The 25402-nt window shown below is 31.4% G+C and overlaps 1 protein-coding gene across 1 annotated transcript in view; it reads right to left on the bottom strand.

Moving 5' to 3' along the window:
• Positions 1–1824: 1824 nt before the first annotated feature.
• LOC129216353 (uncharacterized) overlaps positions 1825–25402 on the bottom strand; it is a 63708-nt gene continuing 40130 nt past the window's right edge. Inside the window, exons 3-5 of the mRNA XM_054850567.1 lie at positions 13318–13528; positions 8691–8987; positions 1825–1955 (exon numbers count right to left, since the gene is read on the bottom strand). Coding sequence (XP_054706542.1) covers positions 1825–1955; positions 8691–8987; positions 13318–13528 — 639 coding nt within the window. The remainder of the gene's footprint in view (positions 1956–8690; positions 8988–13317; positions 13529–25402) is intronic.

Below are 25402 nucleotides of genomic sequence, written 5' to 3'. Positions count from 1 at the left end.
ACGACAGAAAAGTTTTCACTATTTTTTGAGTCAGAATCTAAATATCCGGACAGGTCGCGATCCCTAGAATTCCTGATTTCGGGTCAAATACCGTTATACTTATTTTTCATTATTTTGCAAGGAGAGTGCAACACTCGGCCAACTGTGTTTTTTTTCGTCAACTAAAGAATTTGAAGTGGCTCAAAATTACCCAAAATGGCTGTAAGCTTTTTCAGAGAGAGCTTTTCTTACAAATGCTTTGATATAAAAATTGTGAAACTCTCATAAAATTCTTAATACAGTTATAATACTTTATAATATTTATAAGTTATGTACATATTTTAGACCAACTTACTTTATTATCTCACCTGATTTTAAATTTATCATTACAGATAGACATTTTGGCGCTCAGTCCTTTTTTTAACTGTTGCATAATCTTAACTTATGACTTATTTGATTTGTTATATAATTTCATAAAATATGCTTTAAAAATAAAAACAAATTACTTAATTTTCATAACTGACTTCGTCTTAATCAAATTATTGTTCAAGAAACTATGATTTTCCACCATTTCATTACTAGATAAGGAAAGAAAGCGTGTCGTACTAGTCATTACTGATGTTATGAGCAAATGCAACGAAATTACTTTTCTTGGTAGAAAAAATATGTTTTAATACTAGAAAGATTTTATCCATATTTTTGAAAACAAAAATATTCCTGAAAATTAAAACTGACAATAGTTTTAGAAGGAAAAACAATAGTAACGTGCTTAAAAAGACACGGAACAAAAGATAATATTTAGTATAAAATTCTATATTACATTTGTGCAATTTCTGATATATAATTGTAATATGTCTTTATGTATATAAATTGTTTTTATATCATGCTATTTCCGAAATAGCATCTATTTCCTATTATACAGAGCATTTGTTTCCGAAACACACAAGCCGTTATACAGTTTCAAAACAATTTCTGTTCACATTTTTTTTCTTTCAAGCATGAAAAGAAACGAATTGCAAAAGAGTCCGACTACTGTTGATTTGCACAAAAAGTAGTTTTCTGTCTTCAGTCATTGGTCCAAAAGAATACTGCAGGTTTTCAGTATATCCAATGATTTCTTTTCCAATAAAGTTCGTAATTTATGTTTATAAGTTCTTTTGTATAAATGTTTGTAATGGTCATGATCATACTTAAACTCCTACAGCCTTAAAAAACGGAAATATTAAAAATTTAAACATTTCTCTATACAGAGATTAGCAATATGCTTTCATAAACAGATAAATAACCCCAAAAATCGCTTAACTGAATTTTAGGCTGATTAATTCAACTAATAGTTGCAGGTCATTGTTGATTTTCGTTCATTAATTATTTGATATTATTATTTTTTTATTTTAATAAAACGTATTTTAATAAGAACTAGCCCAACGGAATGTTCACCATGTTGCTTTTTGTTTCTTCTTTTGGGTTTCATTATTACACAAAATACAATTTAAAAACTTTTTTCCTACCTTCATGAAAGTGACTTAATGCTTTTCATTCATATGTCATGTATACTATATTAATTCATAAGCATAAGAATCTTGTTCCCAATATGATGCCAAACGAAAAGATCGCCATGAAAACCGGCGTGGAATTCCTTGCACGGCGCAGTCACTTTTTCACGAACTATATACTTTACGAAACAGTTATGATTGATGACTGTTATATCAATAGTTTTTCCCGCACACGCGTTCCATTCATTGTGTACTTCACCTTTCTGGTAGTCCTCTACACCAACCGAGACTTTATTCAGTTGGGAAATAAACGTAAATCCATGAAATCATTTGATTTTTTAGTTCAAGGTGGTTATCTCCGTATGACAGATGAAGCAATTTGGAAGAGCGAACAGAGTAAAGCAGCTAGGAGGATTGATGCAGGATTCGATGCAACGGCAATGTTAGTTGATCGCCCGTGCTGCATCGCAGCTGGTTTTTCACCTAGAAACAAAGAAAACATACGTGTTATGCATTTCATATTGATTTGATTAAGATACGCATTTTTTTTTTACTCTGTAATGGTGCGTGTTTTTGCTATGTATAGCATTTACTACGACCAATAAGAAACTTAAAATGTTGAAAAATGTCACGTTTCACAGAAAAATAAAGAGAATGAATTACTGAACGCAGAGAAAATGCGTAATAACATCAATATTTCCAAAAGAATGTAATTAATCAAATTGAAATCCGTAAGTTTAGACCCTTGTGCAGTGAATAGTTTTGCATCGAATCCTAATAAAAATATATTGAGGAGAAAAAATACAACAATGAAAAAAAAAAAAAAAACTTCTGGATGAGCTATTAAAGTATAAATTCACTCTTAAATAATCCATAACATGAGTAATGGAAAATATGTACTTAATTTTAATGTAGTAATTTTTAGTATGCTATTGTGAGCAGCATAAATGCGCACCAGCTGTATGATCTTCTGCGTACGGTATATAATAGTGATGTGATATGGATGTCGATGTTCTTGAAACATTGATGTTTTGCATGAAATACATTGCCAGCTCAGTCAATTCCAGCCGAGGACTGCAGTTTCGTGCTTATTAGCACTCATACGACTAACTGAGCTGGAGGTGGAAAACCTCTTAAGGAAGCCAAGAGTGCCAAACAAACTGGTAGCTAATATAGAATTAGCGCAGACAAGACGAGTGACCTCTTGGCTTCCTTAAGAGGTTTCCCACCTCCAGCTCAGTTAGTCCTATGCCGGGCTGATGAGTGCTAATAAGCACCAAACTGCAGTCCTCGGCTGGAATTGACTGAGCTGGCGGTGTATTTCATGTATTTCTGCCTTAGCCCTGGCTATAGGGCGGTAACTTACTGAATATTGATGTTTTGGTTAAAACCAAACTACGTCACTTTATAAACCGATGTATTCTTGCTTTTCTTAATGACAATTGTACAATTAAAAAAACAGAAACGAATGCAAAAAAAAGTCGGATAAATGAACAAAAGACGGTGAAATGACATACCTAAATATATAACTATTATTAAACGCGTATCTTACCAAAGTTTTCAAATACTTAACGGGAGAATATTGCATAAGGTAGAATCCATGTCAATTCAGCAAGAAGCGTAACATGATGGTCTCCGATTTTTTTTTTGAATTTAACATAGGTTAAAATTCATAAAAAATTAAGAAATTCCTTTTTTTTTGTCCAAAATCATTCCTGGGCCGAGATACAGGTCGCCAAAGATGGCCGGTCCTTTCATAATTTTTCACTTGGGATTTTCGTCAAAATCTTTGTACATTATCTCAGGAACGGTTGAACATACTTCTTTGCGGTTTATTTTATTTAAAAGGATACACTTCCACATTCTTTCAGTCTTCTTTTTTTAAATTAATTAATTAATTAATTAATTTATTTATTTATTTTTACTTTTCTCAAAAATGAAAAATTAGAAAATTTTCATTTTTTTTTAGTTTATTAGTACCACTGAGCACTACGTTCCCTGAAAAGGGAAAATTCCACTTTTCGTTTAACAGACTTTAGAGGCATTTGAAAAAATGAGGGTTTTAAAGAAACTCTTTAAGTTAAGGAGGGTGAGCCACAATGAAACAAAAAACACATATTTTTCATTTTTCGGGTATTGGAGAGTTTTAAAGCACAGAAACATATTTGATTATATCAAAGGCATTAAATTATAGTATATTGCACAAAATTTAGCCCATTTAATTTTAGGAAAAAAAAGTTACGAGGCTTTATAAATTCGATGAAAACTGTCTCATTGTAGCCCAGTTACGAGCCACTATGGATATTAAGTAGTGCCACAATGGGACAGCTGAATAATCACTGTATTTTTATCTAAAATAATACAATCTTATATTCTAATTCTCTTAAATCTCTCTTGCTTTTTCCATAACACATTTTTGAACTAGAACCAGAGTAATAAAAAACTCTGAGAGGGCAAATAAACATATTATTTTTGCTTAAAGCATATTTTAAATGTTTAAAACTGTTTTTTTTTCTACTTACGAAACGATTTTAATTGCAGTTAGTAAAAAAATCATTATAATATAAAAAACAGGAAAATAATAAAATAAGAAATGCCAAATATTCATTGATGATTAATTTTAAAAAAATATTTTATAAAAATATTACTAGTAATAATAAAATGATTTGAAATAAGTACCATGTTTGGCATCCTTTTTAACACCTAACCAGTTTCTAGTTTTGCTTTGTACAAAGCTGTGTAGTAAAAAAAAAGTTCAGTTGTGATAATTAGTTAAAATAAAAGTATTTTTAAATCAAGCCTGTTTTTTTATTGTTAAATTTCATTTTTGTAAACTAAAACAAGAAGTAGATAAGTATTTTGCACTTGCTTTCTGCTGCTTGGGCCACAATGAGACGTCTCATTGTGGCCCAAACAACAAATCATGGTTTATTTTAATGATATGAAGCAAATATATTTCGCTTCATATCATTAAAATAAACCATGAGTTAAAAATAATATAGCTGAATAATAGAAGTATAAAGTGTCAGTAACAACATAAGCTACAACACTTAGCTTAATTGTTGAAGTTTTTCAAGATTATGATAAGTGCAAAAAAATATCCAAATAACTTTCAGTGTGTCCAGACAGTAACTATTTTTTTTTCTACGAAACAAAAGCATAGAACAGCATGGAACTAGGAACTCTGGGAAAAATTTTTGTTATGTTTACTCCTCTTAGGTGGTGGTAGCTTTCAGAATTGTATTTATTTCTGAATTTACAATGTTTCATTTTGGAACATCCTCCCCTAATAGCAGACCTGAAAATTCAAAAAAAAAAAAAAAAAATCCCCACAATTGGCCAGAGAACACTTTTAATTAAGTTATATAGCTAAATTTTCATTTTGAGTCTCCACGTTATCCAAGAGTTTACTTTTTATCAAAGCAAGAACCTGGTCGCCTTCCGATTCGCTGCTCTTCCTGCGCGCAACCTTTCAGCGTAACGTAGAAAGTATCGTTGAGCGCAATATGCCATCTTGTTCTCACTAAATTCAATATCTTGAATAAAATGGCGCCTCAAAATGAAAGTTCGCTGTATGACTGAATTAAAAGTGCTTTTTGGCCATTTGCTGCGAAAAAATAATAGAATTTTCAGGTCTGCCTTCACGTAAAAGTTCACTAAAAACCCACTTTTTTTCAAATGCCTCTAAAATGTGTTAAAGTGATGTTAAAAGAAAAAGTGGAAGCTCTACTTTTCATGGAATGTAGTCTTCAGTGGTTCTAATAAACTGTAAAAAAAATATTTATTTTTTTAAATTGATATTTTTGAGAAAACTCAAAAAACATATTTTAAACTTTTTTTCAACTCAAAAGACTGAGGAAAAAACCCCAAAGCACGTGTTTCAAAATATTGCATATTTTTTAAACAAGAAAAAATATCATTTTAAATAAAACAACTCGTAACAAAATATTTTCTACCGTTCGTGAGATAGCGTAATTTAAAGATTTTGACGAGAATCCCAAGTGAGAAATCATGACAGGACTTCCAACATAAGTAAAAATTAAATGTTGTTGTATGTTCTTTTTAAGCTCAAACATTCTATGATTGTAAAAATTACTATATAATTTTGCAGTTCATAATTCAGACAAGTGTGTATTTTTTATAAGATAAATATAAACTGCACATGATAGTTAAGTGAAATGATAAGTAGTTAAAGTTATTTAACTTTCTTCCGGTGATGCAAGAAGTCTGTAGTCAAATAAAAATAATTTCATTTCGCATCTATGAAATATTTTCAAGTTCTTAAACTCGAAAACCTAACTCATCAAAGGGTTGCATATTAGGCGGAAGGAAGGGGGTATTAAAATCGTTAATGATTTGTAAAAACTTTTTTTAAGGTATGCGATAAGGTTCTATCTATTTTCGGTATTGTTGTCTAACACCACTCAACGTCGAAGTTTGGCATCATTTTAAGTAAAGCTTTTTTTTTTAAATAACAATATAGCAGAAATAGTAATAAAAAAACTATCATTTATATTCAGGAGCAGGAAAACTCCGATTGCAACTGTGATATATTTTGTTAATACGTTAGGCAACATGCGTACAATACCAATTCCAAAGTCTTTCCGCTTCTGAAAAAGAAATCGTTTCACAATGGATCCCTGGGCATTGCGAAATCCATGGCAATAAGGTTGCAGACTCATTGGCCAAAAAGGGTGTTTCGACGCTACAATCAAATCGTTTTATTTTATCCTTTGGAGCAATTAAACGATTAAGTCAAAAGCCATTTCATCAGTTACAAAATGGCCCAAACATGAAATGGTGGCTGTGCTTAGGCTTGCCACGGTTCATAATTGTCTCCCAAAACACCTGTTTCGAATTTTAATCGTTTCAAGTTCTTTATGCAGTCTCTCTTATCTGGGACGGGTCATGGATACTGACCATCTTGTGATTGCCCAGCTCTTTCCAAACACTGTCTTGCGAACCGCTAACGGAAGGCCAGGGGCCTTTTAGATTCATAGCCTTTTGCTACAGATGCTTTTCCTAGTATCTGTAGGTGTCTTACAATCTTTCCATAAGAAACTAAAGATATATATGTATAAGCACAATATATTATTCTTACAATAATCTTCAAATAATAGCCTTTTTTCTGTATGCCTTTTCACTGTAAATCAAAAATATAGGACATAAAAACTGGATCTGAGTGCTTTAGTAAACAATAAGGGCTCGATGGAAATGACATTTTTTTTCACTTAGGACATTGTTTTAAATTAGCACTTTTAGTATATATAAATCCAAGACAATAAAAAATTTTTCATAATGTGTTTTTTTTTTCTTTTTTTTCGCACAATCCAAATAACATACGTTAATCATTTCTGAAAATAATAACTTAAAAAAATCTTAAACCATAATTAACATCAACTTTGTGAGGTTTTTTTTTTTTAACGAAAGAGTAAATATTTGAACCTAGAGAAACACAAAAGACTGTTTCATTTTGCATCATTTCCTACGTTGAAAGTACTGACTGAAGTTAAAAAGAGGTCTCATTATTTTTCAAAGAAATAATAGAATAAAAATCATCTATTCAAAGTCTTCCGTGGAAGAAAATTACATTTTTAAAGAAAGACTTTCTTCGCTTTAAAGAACTCCAATGTGAACGAAGGATATGAAAAAAATATTAATATTTAAAAATGAATGAATTTTTCAAAGAATAAAACTGTAGCACAGCAGAATAATAAACAGTTACCAACTGTAATGCCATCTTTCGGAAGTTTTTTAGATTGCCTGAAATATGTTTCACGATTTATTGTGGGATAAAATTGAGGCCAATTTCTCCCTTACCAAAAATTGTTTAAAAAACAGGAATACTAGGAGAAATAGTAATTTGATTACAACGAATAGCGAAGTAAAAGAGATAATTTAAAAAAGTTTAAATCAAAACATCATCAGTTCAATAATTAAAACATAGTAATGATTGAAAAAGGATTGTTTGGATTTAAGTGAAAGTCGGTCTCTCGATTGACATAGAACCACTTGGAACTACAAAGTAGATTTTAGTTCAGGGGTATTTTCTAACAAAAGAAGTTACAATAGTTCTCTTAACTTATTTTTACGCTTAATTTTGCTAAATGTGCACAAAATTGAAAAAAATGGCAAGAACTCTGCTCCTATGAACTCTTTTGGATATTAGAACTTGCTTTATATCGAAGCATTTTGTCAATTATATTACTATTTCTTCAAAGTTTTTACAACATATGCTTTTTCAAATTATTTCGAAACTCCTGTGTGATTTTCATTTTCTATTCAGCAGCCTAACGAGAAATGCACCGTAACTTTAATTGCTTTAAAGCACTTATTCTAAACACGTTCGTTAAGATATTACGCTAATTCCTTTTTGATGTCGAAACTCATTACTTTTCTAAATGTTTTTTTCATAAGAAAGAAACATTATCCTAGCAATCAACAGAAATATGGATATTTTTGCCCAGCATTTTAAAAGATCAAATTTTTCCTAAAATGTGATGATTTCCTACGTGTTTAAGAAATATTTCATGGTCAAGAAAATATAGTTAACAATGGTTATAACTTAAAAAATAAAATAAATGCATTAATCATTTGTTAACGAACTTACAAGTACGATTTCATTTCATTGTGTTATCCCTAGCTTCTAAGTTAAGCAAACGCTTTTGTTGGATGTTTTTTCATCAATAAGCTCACTTATTTTGCATTGAATGAAGGGGTTCCTTATAAAACTGAAACACGTGTATGCAGTTCTCTACAATTGAAGGGTTTGCACCAACAAAGATTTAACTCTTTTTTTTTTTTAATGTTTGGGGAATCTCCAGGAGTAACTTTATGTTGCCTCAAGCGAATAAAGCAGCTAACTCATTCTAGCGAAAAACTTGAGAACTAACTACCAACAGGAGATAAGTCTTTGTTGAACCAAACGAACTAGAGGGGGGGGGGTGAGATATCAATGGGAGATAACTACTAAACGACCAAAAAATTGAGTTAATTCTTTGTTGCTGCAAACAATTCAATTGTTGCGCAATAATACTTTATTATTTCTTATTTTAACCTACAAAGGTTTAAATTAAAATTAAACGTTTAAGTTGGTATTTGCATGTTAGTTTTAACATTAAAAATACCTGTAACATAGAAACAAAACTTAGTGTAGATGTTATGTAGATTTTGCGCGGCGTTTTGATCTGACGCCACTGAAATAATATTCTCACTCACCATTCAAGACGTGGACCGTGATATTGGCTGGGTCTGCATAAGAAGGTTGGCACGAGTAGTTACCGGAATCAGTTGGCCGAGCATTCTGGATTCTTAGCCTCGACACTGTCGTTGGGCCATTTTCGGTGGTCACGCGAATGCCCCCTCTGGATGAGTCATAGTTAATCATCCGGTCGTCGTGATACCAGAAGACGTATACTGGCGGCGAAGTGCTCTCTGTAATGATGCAGGTTAGATTGATGGTGGAGCCGCTTTGGATGTATAAATTCGGACCTTCCGGTATGTGGGCTCTGGAAACTATGGAAAGGAATGAAATTGATTATTATATGCACTAGAAAAATATTCTTTTTCAGTAAAATCTAGGTATGTGTTATAATTAGATAATTTTTATAACATATATAACAAAGCGAAAACGAAATTCTAAAAAAATATATGCACGTGTGAATTAATAGTCCAGTTTTAAGTTATTGATTTTAGACGATTTCGGTAAATGATAAAATAAAATCAAGCATTATGATTTCACCAATTTTTGGCAGGGACAACGTATGACTGTTTTTTTTTTTTAATTTTATTATTATTTAAACAGGAATTAGAAGAAATACACTTTGTTGGATAATAGCTGTTGCCTATGCAGTTTCGAGCATTAAAAGATATGACCTGAGCGTAAAAAATTTGAGTATACGCAATCGAAGTGTTTAATATCTTTGTTTATATATTTGTTTTTAATAGAAGGAAATTATTGATGGCATATTTCGTGTTAATTCTTAGCATTTATTTTCATTTAATGATTTAAAATGTAAGTTGTATTTTTTTTCCAAAATTCAAATTAAAAATTAAATAAGAAATAAAAATATTTAAAAAAAAACATAAACAAAGCGGTAAATTTATTCCTGTCTTCAAAAAGTTATGGCACCTAAGACGAAGAACAAACTTAACTCGTAGAAAATCTATTATCAAAAATCGATTAGAACTCATTTTTACAAGCACCGTGATGGCGGTACCGAAACCAATCAATAAATCATTTTTATCCAAAGCAAGAAGAAAATGATATGAGTATAAATATAGTTCACAAAATAAAGCAAGAAAAATGACTAAATGACGGCGGAAATTCCTGAGATGCCTTCTGTGGAATAAAAGTCCCACCCTGATTTATAATAGCATTATTCATGGACGCGAAGGAGGATCTTTTCCTATTCGTCAAGTCAGTATTGTTGCTGTGTTTATGCCGAAGAAATTTCCTCTCCAACAGTTATATGTTTAGTACAGACATAACTCATGTACCTTGCGGCGTACATGAAAGTGTATATAAACACCAGAAACTATTTGAAGTAAAACAAATAACTTTGGTTTTTGCATGATTTTTTTTTTCTCTTTCATGATAGAATTCATTTTCAAACTAGTATTGTAAATAATTTCTGCAAAAATGCAAAGAGCAAATAATAACTGCTAAATAACTTAAGTACTCCTTAAAACGCTACTTATTAAGTATCTCTCTAGATAAGAGTTTTACAGAAAACCATTTTTGAAAAAAATTTCTGCAAAAGTACAATTGAAAAACAAATAATATCTGTTAAATAATGTAAGTACTCCTTCAAACGCTACTTATTAAGTGTATAGATAAGAGATTTCTAGACAACAGTTATTGAAAATAATGTTTGCAAAAGTACAGCTAAAGGGCAAATAATAACTGCTAAATAACTTAAGTATTCCTTCAAACGCGACTTATTAAGTGTCTAGATAAGAGTTTTCCGGAAAACAATTATTGAAAATAATTTTTGCAAAAATACAGCTAAAGAACAAATAATAACTGCTAAATAACGTAAGTACTCTTTCAAACGCTACTACTAAGTGTCTAGATAAGAGTTTACAGAAAATGTATTGTTTTTTATCACTTTGTAAAAATATAGAAAAAACAGGAATTTCTGTTAACATGCGCATTGCTCAAGTATCCGTTCAAAACCCACTGACGCTCCAACAGTTTCACAAAAAAAAAAAAAAAATTTCATTTCTTATTTTGCACTAAAAATGACGGCTGTAAAAATACAGGAAATAATGGCTGTAGGTTGTGGCGTAGTTCATGTGCGAGCGAAATACTTTTTGTTACTTCAGCTTGTGTGAGAATTTATTTGCTCTATAACTGATAAGTCTACCAAAACCTGATAGTTGCCCCAAAAAGATGAAATTCCAGCCTACCAGTTGCCGTAAAACTACCAGGTACCTGCCCGTAATTTCACCTGATAGCCGGATATAGGATGGATTCTTTAAATTTATAAAGCCTCGCATGCTTATATCCGGAAAATTCGCATAATATTGGACATTGTATTCATTTTATATTAAAGAGTCTTGAAGAGCTTTCTTTCGGTCAATTTATAGGTCTTCGCTTCATTATGTCCAAAATTTTGAAGCTTTTTATATTAGTAATTCTGTTTTCACAAAAAAAAAAAATCTTTTTTTTTTTTTAATTTTTTATATGATTCATTTTTTTCTAAGACATTGCTGATTTCTCGTTTTCAATTCTAGATTGGCTAAAACTTAATGCAATAATATTAGCAACATATTAACTTCTAAAGTGCTTATGTCATAAAATACATTAGGGCTTTAGAGTTTAAGTATCAATTGCCATGCTTTTTTATATTAAAAAGCTACGTTTTACAATTTGTAATATGTTACATTTATCAAAAAAAAAAAAAAAAAAAAAAACGGTCTTAATAGGTAATCCTGAACTGAACCTGAAACTGCGTATCGTTTACACCTCAACTTATTTTATTGCCTGACTTTTTTTTTGAACAAAACACGTGAACAAATTTAGTTATAGTTGAAATACATGGTGTAAATACTGTTTTTCTGAGATTGCGGGGTAAGTAAACTGAAAAATACACGAGTGTTCTAATGACGACGAAAAAATTTACACAGAGCGTTGGTAGATGTTTAGTAAAGGTAGAAAACAAAAAATTTGTTACTAAACTCTTTACAATATAATTTACTCGATTTGTTTTAAAGTTTGATACATATTGCTACAACAGCATTACCAAACAATGTGACATAATATCTCCAAAGGATTTAGGGCTAAGTATTAACTTTGCTTCATCAGCCTATTATCTAGATGTAAGCTGAGGTGAGATGCAAACTTGATACACGCTTATCACCTCTGGCCCGATAAGCGTCAGATGTCTGAGTGAATGCACCATCCTGCGCTAATGCCTATCCTTGGTTGATTTGTGAAATGCGAGCTTGGTGTCATTACAATTGTGTCTAACTAGCCGCTTGCCCATGAAGCAATTCCGGTTTGTCGCAAGGCGGCTACGATTATTCGCGGCCGCTCTGTACCATCTGAGCATTCAAACGGAAACTTGTATTTAAAGCAATGTGATTATTAATAGTAAAACTAATGTTTTAATGGAAGTACGGTTAATTTGTAATTACGGTAAATTTGTTTTATATATTGTTCCTTTAAAAAATATAGAAATTTTGCTGTGTGAATGCTATTACAAGACTATATTTTCACCCATAAAATGTTGCCTAGAAAAATGACAAGCCCTTAGCATGAATATTTAATACAAGAAATGGTATATTTAAAATTCCCAGAACGCATTATAAACATGTTTGGAAGATTTTAGTTCAAAAAATGTCCTGTTGCCAGATCGTGCACTAAAATATACGCTGAATGTACTTTCTTAAAAATAAAGTGTACTAAAATATGCTGCGAATCTGTTCCAAATATATCCCGTTGAGTATCTATGTCCAATCCCAAATTGTGAGCAACTTTGTGAAAAAAAGTAAAGAAAACAATTGGGCCCACTTCCGAAATTATTGCTTTTTTTTCGCATACATACAATTTCAAAAGTACGTTTCAAAATACTAGGAGAAATTTTGTTAATGTCTAACGTAGCGGCAAGTGTCACTAATATTTCCAAAAAAAAGGTTGGCGTTCCCTGGCCGAAAGCCGTTTATTACCTGGCGGTAGTAGACAACTGTCCCGGAAGATTGTTGTTAAAATAACAGGAAAAAATACATGCTGGTAAAATCAAAGGATAACTACAAAGTTTTCAAAACGAAAATACGTGGTTAGCATTCTTAAATGCGGTCCTCAACGTGTTAAAAAGTGTGCTGAACCTAAAGTGTGCTACAAATGTATCTTCGATTAAAAAAGGTTCAGAGAGGGTCTGAAGATTTTCCATGAAAAAACGTGAAAAGTGCTCTCTATCCACTAGTAATGAATTTTTTTTTTGGCGAGGGGGGAAGGGAGTTGAGTGTCAATTTATGTTTTTTAACTTACCACACGAAGATTGCTGTTAGTATTGAAACCAGGGATTCTGGACAATGTAACTTCCCGCTTGTAATATTGTTCTACATCTTCGTTGTAATTTGTAAGATGCAATACAATTTAAGATATATAAGGGGACAGTTTCGGAAGTACGGTATAAATTATTATCACTATTATTATTTCTTTTTACAGAATCCTAAATCCCCACCCCCCAGCCCCGAGTGGCGCTGTTAATAATATGATATTCCACTAATGATATTATGAAAAAAAAAAGTAGCAGAAAGGGGTAGAAAAAAGTTTGCACGCACTATTAAACGACAATCGATATGCACTAGAGCAGAAAACACACTCTCTTGCACTTACCAACGACGTTTAGTCTGATGCTGAGGCTCATTTTAGGTTCAGTACTGACTTGACACTCATAGACTCCTGCATCTTTCTTTTGGGTGTATTTTATCTCCAATGTCCATATTTCCGAGTTTTCTAGGTGAATTGAAGTAAATCTTTGATCACTGGTATAAGTGTATTTTCCAACTGTTAAGATATGCAAATCTCGTTGCCTTACCCATGATACCTGAAAAAAAAAAGTTTATTATATGAATATTTCTTTGAAAAAGATACAGAGATACAAAAGCGCGATTGAAAATGAAATGAAAATGTCCAATTAAATACACCTTTTCTTGATAAACTACGTTGGATTTAATGATATTTGTTAACATAAATACAAAATAAAGCCGCATGCCGATTTCTATAACAAAACATCTTATCTATACAAGAATAGAAAAACTTGAATTTCTCCTTTATTCAAAACCTGAAAACTGAAAACAACAGAAAAATGGGGGGGAAAAAAAAGAAAACTTTTATTTTATCGCTTTTTGTGAATTCTATTTTACTCATGTGATGCATTAAAACTGCATAATGCCGGTAATATCGTCATCATATTCTCACGAACTGAGAAAAACAACTAACACATTAAAAATATTTTACGTATAAAACCTTCCTCCTGTTTAATGGCCATATGATGTGTAAAAAAGCCGCATTGTTGAAAGAGTTTTGAAAATCTAATTTTCATTAGTTTCTTGAGAAGTATGAAATCCTTAAGCAAGTGGAATAAAAAGATCAGTAATGAACCAAGATAACAACACGAAACTTAGATCGTGATGGTACTTAAACTGCAGTGTGTGTAGAACCTTTTGACTGCACATAATAAAAATGTTATCCATAATATTCAGTAAACCTTTTTTTTAAATAGACGCTGAACTTTTCGTCAGTGACATTACTTTAACCAGTATCTCTTATTCCTAGACGAGAGCACAAGCCTACTAATGGAAAACTGGCGCAACTCATGTTTAAAACCCCGGTTTTACGTGTATTTTTTTTTCGAAAAAACCATCCTATTTGGTGTTTTTTTTCCAATATCGGTGAAAGAGATAGTTAAACAGTGCCTTACCTATGACATTAGATGAAGTATAAAAGACGTTCTAATTTACCAACACAGAAAACCAAGGTATAAAATATACAAGTCTAAATAAATATAAATAAAGAAAAGCGAATCATGCGAAATTTTACAAGCTTCGAGTACTTTTAAAACATTTTTACAAATCTTATGCAATTCCAAAAATGTTTCTTAAAGTTCTTGTTTTGAGTAAAAACTCATTAGAGCCTTTGAGTTGAAAACACTTGGAGATTACGTGTGTGAGTTTGAGTCAAGTTACATCTTTTCCAAAAACATGTGTCACTTGTTTAACCGCGCATCATCTTTACTGCAGAGTTAAAATGTGATTACTCAGTCCCAAAATTACAATAATAACATCAGTTATACTGAAAGTAGACATAATCTCCAGCCACATTTTTGCTGCATCATTAGAAAAGGTATTCGCACGTGAAATTCAGATTAGGTAATTTACCTTCTCTAAGCTTTCCTTTCAGATGTTTGCTCAATGGCTTCATTTCGACCGGATGTGAAATTAGATTTTCTCCATCGTGTACGTTAAAAATACAAGAGCACCATACAAGAGGTTTTGGTTTCTGCCAACTGTTCTACTATTCCTTAAGTACAGTTTGCATTTGCTTAAATTTTTATAATGAGGAAATAAGACAGACTAGTCTCGAATATATTACATTACAAAATAAAAGAAAACTTAGCATTAAAATCCCTGGAAATTATTGGTGAATTAAATTTACTTATTTATTTAGGATTTACTTCTTATTTATCTATTTCTCAAATTTCCTTACTTAAGTATTGGTATGAAAGAACGATTTTCTATGAAATAATTTGCATACAACGAAGCTGAAAATATCCAATAACTAGTTTGCATGGCAGGGCATAAAATGAGTCCAGTACCTGTACTTGTTTTGTTTTGATGAATATGTTTACATATGAGACAAAATTGCAATTAACTTTAGGACATATACGTTTGAATATTAGCTAACATATGAATACAGGTTACCCTGGAAAATAAATTACAACTGGAAATAAGTATTTTCTTATTATAAGCACAAAGAGGCGATTGCATATTTTTAGTAGAAACAAATCCGTGAACATAGAGTTTCTTTATAAACGAGTAAGATTTCTTACTATATACCACTTTTATATTTCCATTGTATTTTTCAATACATAACAACGCCAATGTCTCAAAAACTTGTTTTTCAAGTGAACGATTTAAAAAAATTTCAATCAAGCTGTCATGTAGTAAAATTATATTTCAAGTCATTGATTGACTTTTTCTAATGCATAAGATATTTTCCAGGAACTATGGTGTTTCTTCTCTATTTCATGAATAATAAGTATAAAAAGTGCAATTTATAAAAGTGTTGCGTGTTATTAATGACGTTTTTGTACTAAATTTCAGAGATACCGTTTAAAACATCGCAAAATGTGTCATTATTGTTACTAATTGTTCTCTTTACAATACCGACAGTACCGATATGAATGCAAATAGTGCGTTTTTGATTTAAAAAATATTGAAGCAAAAAAGTTTTTTTTGCGTGCAATACTGTTTTCGGCATAAATAATACCATCTTTCACTAAACGACACAGATATTCATGTAGTGACAAATATGTGACATTCCTTAAAATTCTGAAAATACTTGAAAAAGTAAATGCGATGCTTTTGCTGTTGAACTGCGAAATATGTTACAGAAATGCAGGTCTTGCAGAGATATGCTAATCATTCATGGCAGTTCAAAAAAAATATATTTAACTCAAAATTGCTAATTTTTGAAATATGACGTTTTTGAAAGCAGAGAGCGATATACATTTTAAACATTTTCGCATCATAAAAATATCCCTAAAAACTACGAGTAGGTTGTGAAAAAAACAAAGTTATAAATTAATTTACAGAACAAGTATGACTTAACCTTATGTGGAAAAATCGTTTTAAGTACGCGTTTACTTTATAACATTTACCGTTTTGCACATTCAATTCAGCTGCTAGTTAAAAATTGATATTTATTTACGAGTTTTTTAGCAGTGCACGTAGCATGTAAATATAAAACTGGTAAGAAAATTGTGTTTTATATGTAGGTGACGTGTCAAGTATATATCTCATAAGTCAAATTCAAAATAAATTAATGTATTCTAGCAAGAAGCAGGGAAATTTTTAATTAGTTTTTCATTGTTAACGCTTCAGGAACGGTAAATATTAGTAGAAAAAGGAGTACTTACAGTACAGGAAATGTTTACAGTCACTTTTACTACATAAAGTAAGATATTACAGCGCAAATTGCTAATCCAAGAGACTTATGATATAACCTGTAAATTCCCCATTATCATGCTTTTGTTGAGACAAATTCAGTGTAGCGGATAACGCAGTAATAGAAATAAGAAGAGTGATTGTTTGATTCCCACTATAAAACCCTTGCTTGTTCATCTATTGTATTTGTTTTACAGTACAACATGATTTTACGGGACAAATACTGGTAACATGAATGCTAGTAGTTTTCACAGTAAAATTTCAGGATGTTTTTACAGTATACAAATAAAAATGAACCATAAACATTATATTTGAGAATTACTGAGGCAAGTAAAATGAAGATTGTTTATTTTATCTTACTTGTAGTTATTAATGTAGATATATCGTTGAAAAAATAAAAAATATCCGTCAAACTACTTAACAATCATGTAAACAAAATGAAAAAAAAATAATGACTGTTGTTGCTTTTATAAGTAGCTATAAATAAGTTTAAAAAACTATGTATGTTTAAGCAACAATAAATGTTACTTCTTTTAATCAAATTCATGCAGCATCTTTAAAAAGAGTAAAGCAATAAAATTTCAACACTAAATGAAAAATCTAATTTTCACTTTAAAACACATGCACTCGTGTATGAGAGTACATGTAACAAAAAACACAAAAGAAGCTTGAATTTAAAACCCTAAGTAGACATTGGGTAAAGAATAACACTTGGCCAAGCTGTAATTCCTCAGAGCCTGCGATCAAGATGACTTATCCAATAAATCAGCTTGCCTTGACTGGCCTATTTTATTGTAAAGGCTTAACTAAAAGCAACAAATATAATCTAAGCTCCTGACATGGCAAAGCGTTGTTTAACACTGCGCGGTTTTTGTGAGTTGGAAAAGGAAAAAAAAGTAAGACATTTTGTGCATTAAGCCATCTAGGTGAGTTTGTTTAAAGGTCATGTAGAATTCCCAAAACGAAAAAAAAAGAGAAAGACAGAAAATAGGGAAACATACGTGCAGAAACTCGTATAGGAGCATAAAAAATTGCAGAAAAGTGTTTAAAACTTAAGACTTTTTCAAGTTAATAATATTAAATACATTTTTTCAAGAAGGTTTTTTCGGATAGCATTGCAGGTATTACGTCCATAAAAACTTCATTACAAGCTGTGACCCATTTATAAATTTTATAATGTTGTTTTTTCTCTCCATCTTTCTACGTGAATAAAAAACTGTATAACATACGTAACTAATGACTCTAAACTTTACGGAATGGATATGCAAAAAATGAGTACATAAAGTTAACATTGCGTAATGCAGCACTTAGACTTAATTATGCATTAAAGTACATAGTTTGCAATTCAAAATACCCTTGTCAAACTCAGAAAAAAAGGCTTTGATTTTTCAAAATATATGGAGAATAAAATAAACGCTGATTTGAAATACACTCAACCTTACGTTTCGTAAGTTTCTGTAACGATCACATTTAACTAAACATTTGTTTTAGAATATGAAAATAATATTTAGAAAAAAAACTTGTTCTTACTTTTATAATATGCCAGTGCAGTGCTTATTTAGCTATTATTTTGATTGTTTTGAATTTTAATGCTCGATCCAGCTAGTCTAGTACATGCAGGGTAGAGTGAAGTAGTTTATTCAGTTAACTTGTACATTTCCTACGTTTTCATTGATCACCTTTATAATCGTCTTCATTGTATTCCTTTATAAATAAGTCCATTAAGTTATTTATGGATTCATTTATTTTCTTATTCATTCACCATTTTATTACCTCGTTTTTTTTCCTAGCATATTTATTATTATTTATTTTTTTTTATCGTGTCATTATTTATTCAGTTAGTTATTTATTTGTTTCTTTATTCATTAATTTTGATGCAAAAACGTTTTTATAAACAATTAAAAGATCTACTGCATGTATGCCTTAGCTTTATTCAGAGTTAAGGCATACATGCAGTATGCTTTAGCTCTGAAAAAAGGGCGGTAACTTATAGCGTATCAAAAAAATATTTTTTTTTTATTTTTCACTTTGCCCCACGCAAATAAAAAGAAAAAAGTGAAAAATTTCCCCATTTTTTTCCAAGTAAAAAATATACCCTCTACATTGCATTTAGGGAAATCATAAGCATGAAAAAAATCGAACACAGAAACGTTGACACCAGTGCGACTAATATTCTCCGAGATAAGAAACGCAACATTTTGTGACTTACACCACTTTACACTGGCAGTGAATTAGATCTTCTAGTGGGAAATGACTAGCAATTATTCATAATTGTATGCATGCATTTTTTTTCTTCCAAATCATACGAAAATATGCAGTGTGTGTTTTCACACTATAGCATAACATTTGCTTTTATTTCTCAATTACAATGAAAAATATAAATGCATACTTTTTTTTTTTACTTCGACAACATGTCCTTCTCTAAAAGGGAGATAAGTTCCAATATCATCTACGGCACGGTCCATACTGATTTTGAACATGATTAATAATTTTAATTTTGTTTGCAATTGTTTCGAAATGGTTGCGGTTTTGCAGTTGATAGTATACATATAGGAATAATGGTTACTAAAATAAAGATGTTTTAGTTTGAACGGGGACACGCTGTATGTATATTTACACAGATTTTTGTGATTAGATTTATGGGAGTTAACTATTTTTTTAATAAAAATAGTATGAAAAATTTCAAATTTTCAGTAACTGTATAATATTTGATAGAGATCTAAAATATAAATTACGGGAAATGGCAATAAAATTAAGCAAAAATACTGGTACTTAAATGATAACATTACTTAACAATTACAACAAAAGAATAACTTTACTTGTGATGAGTTGCTTAGCTTGAAAACAAAACGCACTAAATTAAAAAATTGCTCTAAATTCTAGTCTCACAACGATATATTTTTTTTTAAACTGAAAGTAGAAAAAAGAAATAATCTGAGTTCGGAATAAAATAAAACGAAGAGAATAAAGAAAATAAGTTTTCGAAAAAGTTTGTAAGTAAGAGTGATTGATGTAACCTAAATACCGTATTCGCAAGCGTAATTGCATTTGTTTGCTGAAGTAGTTAATTGTTCATTTCAGTTAACAGCACACGTTTTTCGATGTAAACAAAAAACTTGTTTGAATATAATTAAAGTTGGGAAGTCCACTGAAATAAGTCATAAAGACGAAAGTGTAGAACATAAAATCTCAAAAGTTGCTTTAGTTCCAAAATGTAGGCAAATTTCGAATGCTACTATATGTAATATTTATTCCTTGCTTTTATTGTGCTTATAAAATATATTTTAAAGGATGACTCAAATTTTATATAAGTTCTAGCTAGATGTTACTTTACGTTTTGGTCAAAAGTATTTCTTGAAGCTTTAAGCTACTCAAAAAGTTACTGAAGTCATGTGGATGGTTACATGAAATAACAGGATAATAGAATAGGGAATTGAACCTTTGTGTCAAGAATTTTTTTTTAATTTCTAATAAACGTAATGCAATGTTGTTGAGCTAAATGTGGCGAGGGTAGACCGAACCCGAAAGAAGAAGTAATTTTATCTTGCATTACAAAACGACGGCACGGTAGGAGAGGCCGAGGTAATAAGAGACGCAATCACAAAAAATATACTTAGACTGCTTTAAAAATGTGTAATGTAAAGTACCCACATGTATATTTTACTACAATATACTTATTTAAAAGATTATAACATGTTTTGAATTTTTTTTATGCAATTAAAAAATCCTTCACCTTAAAAGTTCGTAACTTTTTTTACGTTCTTATTATTTTTTTATTTTACAGGTGAGTTGTTTGGGAGTTATTAATGTGTAAACTTCTGACCCAGACTATGACTATTGATGTACTATTTTTTTGAAATCTTGAAAGCCCTCTTTATTTACAGGTTGTGGACCAGTCTCTTATTACCCCATTTTTATTTTTTGTGTGGGGGTAATAAGAGACAGGTGTGTCTTATTACATCATACTAACAAATTTGTTTGTTTTAGGTAAAATACAAGGAGTTAGATGGTTAGTCTGAGTTTAGCAAGTTCATAGAATAGTTTTTTTTCAACGTAGCCTAAATCAAAAATCAGCTATACTCATCAGAGTAGACCATATTTACGTTATAAATGTATGATTTTATGCGTAAAATGTCTGTAAGTTACTAATAAGTCATTACTACTTCATTAGATAATAAATAGCCTAAGTTCATTTGTACTTAGGGACTAGTAAAAATCCCTAATAACACTTGTACTCTTTACACGTTTTTTACATATTTTTGACTATACTTTAGAGAACTTTCAAAATATTTTCTGACCACTTTAAAAATTATATTGATGCTTTTGATCAATCCCTAGGTTATGCAAATTATTTATAACCATCATTTAGTCTAATATTATATTATTTAGGATCTATAATTATAAAAAATGAATTTCTCGAACACATTTGTAAACATTAATTTGTGAGAAAAAATATTTTTTAACGGATGAAAATAACAAAAATTAAAAAATATGGACAGATTCAGAGTTGTTTGTAGATGTCCCTCATTTACCTACACGATTTTACCTTGCTATACATGGAGAGTTACATCCTTTGTTTTTTATTATCTCTTATGGGGTTATTCGAGACAAAAATTTATTAAACTTTTTAAACATTTTTTTAACCAAAATATTTGAGTTAAATAATACCTAAAAATGAAGGGAAGTCCATTTAATGCAGTTAATATGAGGTGTTTGTTTCAAGTAATTTGGAATATTAGTATAAATTTTATCTTTTTTTTGTCTCTTATTACCCCTTTTGTCTCTTATTACCTAAGCCTCCCCTATAGTATGCAGTGCACATGACTGACTTTGAAGATAGATATTACATTGATCAGTCGTCATTGTACACTGATGTCCAAAAGTTAAGCATAATTCATAAAATGCTAGAAAAATCTGTAAATTTTCGTAAAATTATATAAAGTTACTTATGGAGATTCATTGGTTGAAGAAGAAACAATATGTTTATGCAAAATAGTATAGTCGATGGTGTCATGCGTGAATTAGGTGCGCGTTTCGGAATGTGGATAAAACAGCTCGCAAGCTTTAGAGAGTTCAGGCGCGTTTCAAGCAATTGCTGTACCAAGAAACATTGGATCTGGTGAAACAGAACTAATAATGGCACAAAGACGCCAATTGGACATGTGTGCGAAAGGAAGAATCGTTGGAATGCTAGAATCTGGGCGATCACAAACTGAAGTGTCTCGTATTCTTAATGTGCCTCAGTGTGTAATCTCGAGACTGTGGCAGAGGTTTTCAAATACGGGAGATGTTACCCGCCGACCAGTACCAGGTCGACCAAGAGTCACAACCGCAAGCCAAGATCGTTTTCTGGCAATTTCTGCACGACGTCATAGGGCCAGCTGTGCCAGAGAACTGGGTTCAGCGCTCAGTGCCGTCACAGGAATAACAATTTCGAGGCAAACTGTTTACAGCAGACTCAATCATGTCGGTCTGTATGTCAGAGAAGACCAGCAGTTTGCATTCCTCTCACATCAGCGCATAAACGCACTTGTTTAAACTGGAGCTTGCAACATCGGCATTGGAGTCTGGGACAGTGGGCTAATGTAATGTTCAGTGATGAGTCCCACTTTGCTCTACAGAGTGATTCTCGTCAGGTAACAATCTGGAGAGAAAAGGGGACTCGTTTCCAACCGCAAAGCATAAGAGAAAGACATCACTTTGCGTCAGCAGGAGTAATGGCGTGGGCGGGCATTATGTTGGATGGCCGCACCGACCTCCATATTTTTGAGACAGGCTCAGTCACTGGTCAAAGATACAGAGACGAGGTTCTTGAGCCTTATGTTCGCTTGTTTCGAGATGCTGTTGGTCCTGAGTTCATATTCATGGACGATAACGCGCCATGTCACCGAAAAGCTGTGGTCGATGACTTCCTCGAATCAAAAAATATCCAGCGAATGACGTGGCCTGCAAACTCCCCTGATCTGAACCCTATCGAGCATGTCTGGGATATGCTCGGGAGACAACTTGCAGCCCGTTCGCCCCCCGCCAAGCTCCGCTCCGGAGCTAAAAAGAGCTCTCCAGCATGCTTGGAACTGTTTAAGCCCACAACTCATCCACCACCTCATAGAAAGTATGAGTAATCATTGTGCAGCGTGCCTGGCAGTCAGAGGTGGCCATACACACTATTGAACTTCAGCATCATCTTTTAAAGAAAAATTTTTGTGCAAAGAGTAAATTCTTCATATGCCTAATTTTCATTTAAACTATTTTTTGGGATGATAAAAGTAAATATTACCGATTTTTTGAGTAGTTTCCTTATTTTGTAACCGTGTTGCATTCGCATATCACGTTTCCCCCCTATTTCGATGTATATTTCTCACATTACTCACAGAAATAACAATTATGCTTAACTTTTGGACACCAGTGTATGTAATGATTTCATTTTTGAGGAGGGTTAGTTTTGATATGCTAATAATAATATTTTTTAATTTGTATGCATTTGAATTCTGTAAACTTTGAGTTAAGATTCGTTTCTGAAGTATAATTTCTTTCTACTATGTCCATCTCGGTTTTCGTTAACGATAACAGTTTTCCTAACAGTAAAAGAGCAAAATTTTAGAAAAACTTTAAATTTGAACTATGCTCCCACTTACCTTATTTGTTTGAAACGCAAAAACATTTACGTTTCCTAATTATGAGTTATTTGGTTAAGAAGCATTGTAGACTCCCATTTGAGACAGAGAGAAGCAAAGGGATGTAAGTGCTAAAATTGAAAATTTGGAGATAACTAGTACACATGGTAAGTGAAGCTATCCTCTGTTTTGCGGCAAGAGATAGTACCAGCAGCCCTGGTTGGTGCTGCTATGCAACATGATTTAGAAAAACTTTTCATTGAAAGCTTACCTAGTATGGAACTTCAAACGCATTTTACTAAAACTTGAAAATGTCGACTTATATCCCTTTGCTTCTCACTGTCTCATTTATAGCCTTAGCAAAAGTAATTTTTTTCCGCGGCATCAAAACAGGGCGGTTCTACTTCTAACTAGACATTTTGCATTCTGAGCCGTCATCGTCCAATTAAGTTGGATGGCATGAAATATAATTGTGCGAGTCTTTAGAATTCTACGTTTTATGAGTGATCTTTTTAAAAATAAAATACAGTTTCTTGAACAAATGTTTTACAATCTGAATGAGAATTTGGTTGATATATAAGATCTGACACGTTCTAATATCTTTAGATGTACTTAAGTGAGCAGATGGTATCAACGTATAGTAGTTGCTCACGTTGAACGATACATTATCTTGGTAAAAACAACCTTAACTATTCACTAAAAGGTATCAGCCGAAAAATAAGAATTTCTTTAAAAAACAGATTTTAGCACAATATATGTAACTATTCAATGACTAAACTTATTTTACAATGTATGCTTCTCATGATCAAATCTTATTTTTGCAACCTTATCTGCATAAGCGCACAAAAGTCAAAATAGTAGATACTTTTACAACAATCGTACTTAAGTAAACAAAATAGCGAGCCTGACAGCAGAGCATAATGGATTTATTTAGAAGGAGCTTATTATTATTACTGGAGAGCGGCACATCACAAAGAAAAATGTTCGGTTTTATAACTGCCTAAGTATTCTATATTATCATTAATCTTTAAAAAATAGCTATTGTTTAGCAGTAATTTCGAAAACTTAATAAGTTACAATTGTTCAATTAAACAAAAAAAATAATTTAATATTGTTCAATTAAAAAACTTAACAGAAGTAGAACATGAAAAATACAAAAAAAAAAAAAACTCGCATGACATGCATAAAGATGGTGAAACGTTTCAGTGTAATACAATACAAGTAAACAAAGTAAAGAAAAAAACAATGCCTAAGGAAAGTTGTACTTTAACTTATTGCTTGTACAAAAAACTGAAACAGATTTTGCATTTGCTATCACGTAACTAAGTTATAATAACAGCCACGAACGAATGCGTTCGTAAATCTTTGACCCCAAGTACCGTCTGTAATTTTTCGTACCCCAAGGTATTATATGAAACTCAAAGCGACATCGGTTGCTTAGTACTGAGAAAAAAACATTCTACCACATCTTGACGCTTATATTTTCAAGAAAAGATAAAAAGTACCATTGCTTCGAACTGAAAGAATTTTATTTCTCTGAAAGCTGGCATTTTATAGATAAAACAAACTTACGTGAAGTTTTTGTTGACACTTGAGTCAGTAAGAGACAGCTATCAGCAACTTGAAGTTTCGTGGTTCTTCTTTTCGATTGTTCTTTATATTTTCTTCTTCCGATTATATTTATTTTGATGCGATATACTCTTTTTAATCGTACTTCAAAAAAAATTCTGAAGTATACTTACTGCGTTATCTGCTTCTGTCAAATTTAATAAGTAACTGATAAAACTTGATCTGTTCACAAGCAGACGTACGTATTTTTGCGCCAAGTTATGAACAAAAAAGTATTCTTTAAATTAATATATCCTCTCAATTAAATCGAAGTAGTATCAACACAAATCATTTAGTGAATTTTTGACTTATACCTATTGTAGTTACATCTTACAGTTTTTTTCTTTTTTAAAAAATATTATCTTCGCACAGCAAAGTAAAACTTTAAAAGAATGCTTTTAATGTATATATGGAAAATAACTCTTTGCAAACATGTGGTTTTTTTATTTTTTTTACAAATATTTTTAAAATAAAAATCCAAATGATTGTACAAGGAAAGAAAATCAGTAAACTTTACTAAACAAGCGATTT

Source organism: Uloborus diversus, chromosome 2 (genome assembly GCF_026930045.1).
Source record: "Uloborus diversus isolate 005 chromosome 2, Udiv.v.3.1, whole genome shotgun sequence".
Taxonomy (NCBI): domain Eukaryota; kingdom Metazoa; phylum Arthropoda; class Arachnida; order Araneae; family Uloboridae; genus Uloborus; species Uloborus diversus.
The sequence above is the reverse complement of the archived record's forward strand: the minus strand, read 5'-3'. Positions and strand labels throughout refer to the sequence as shown.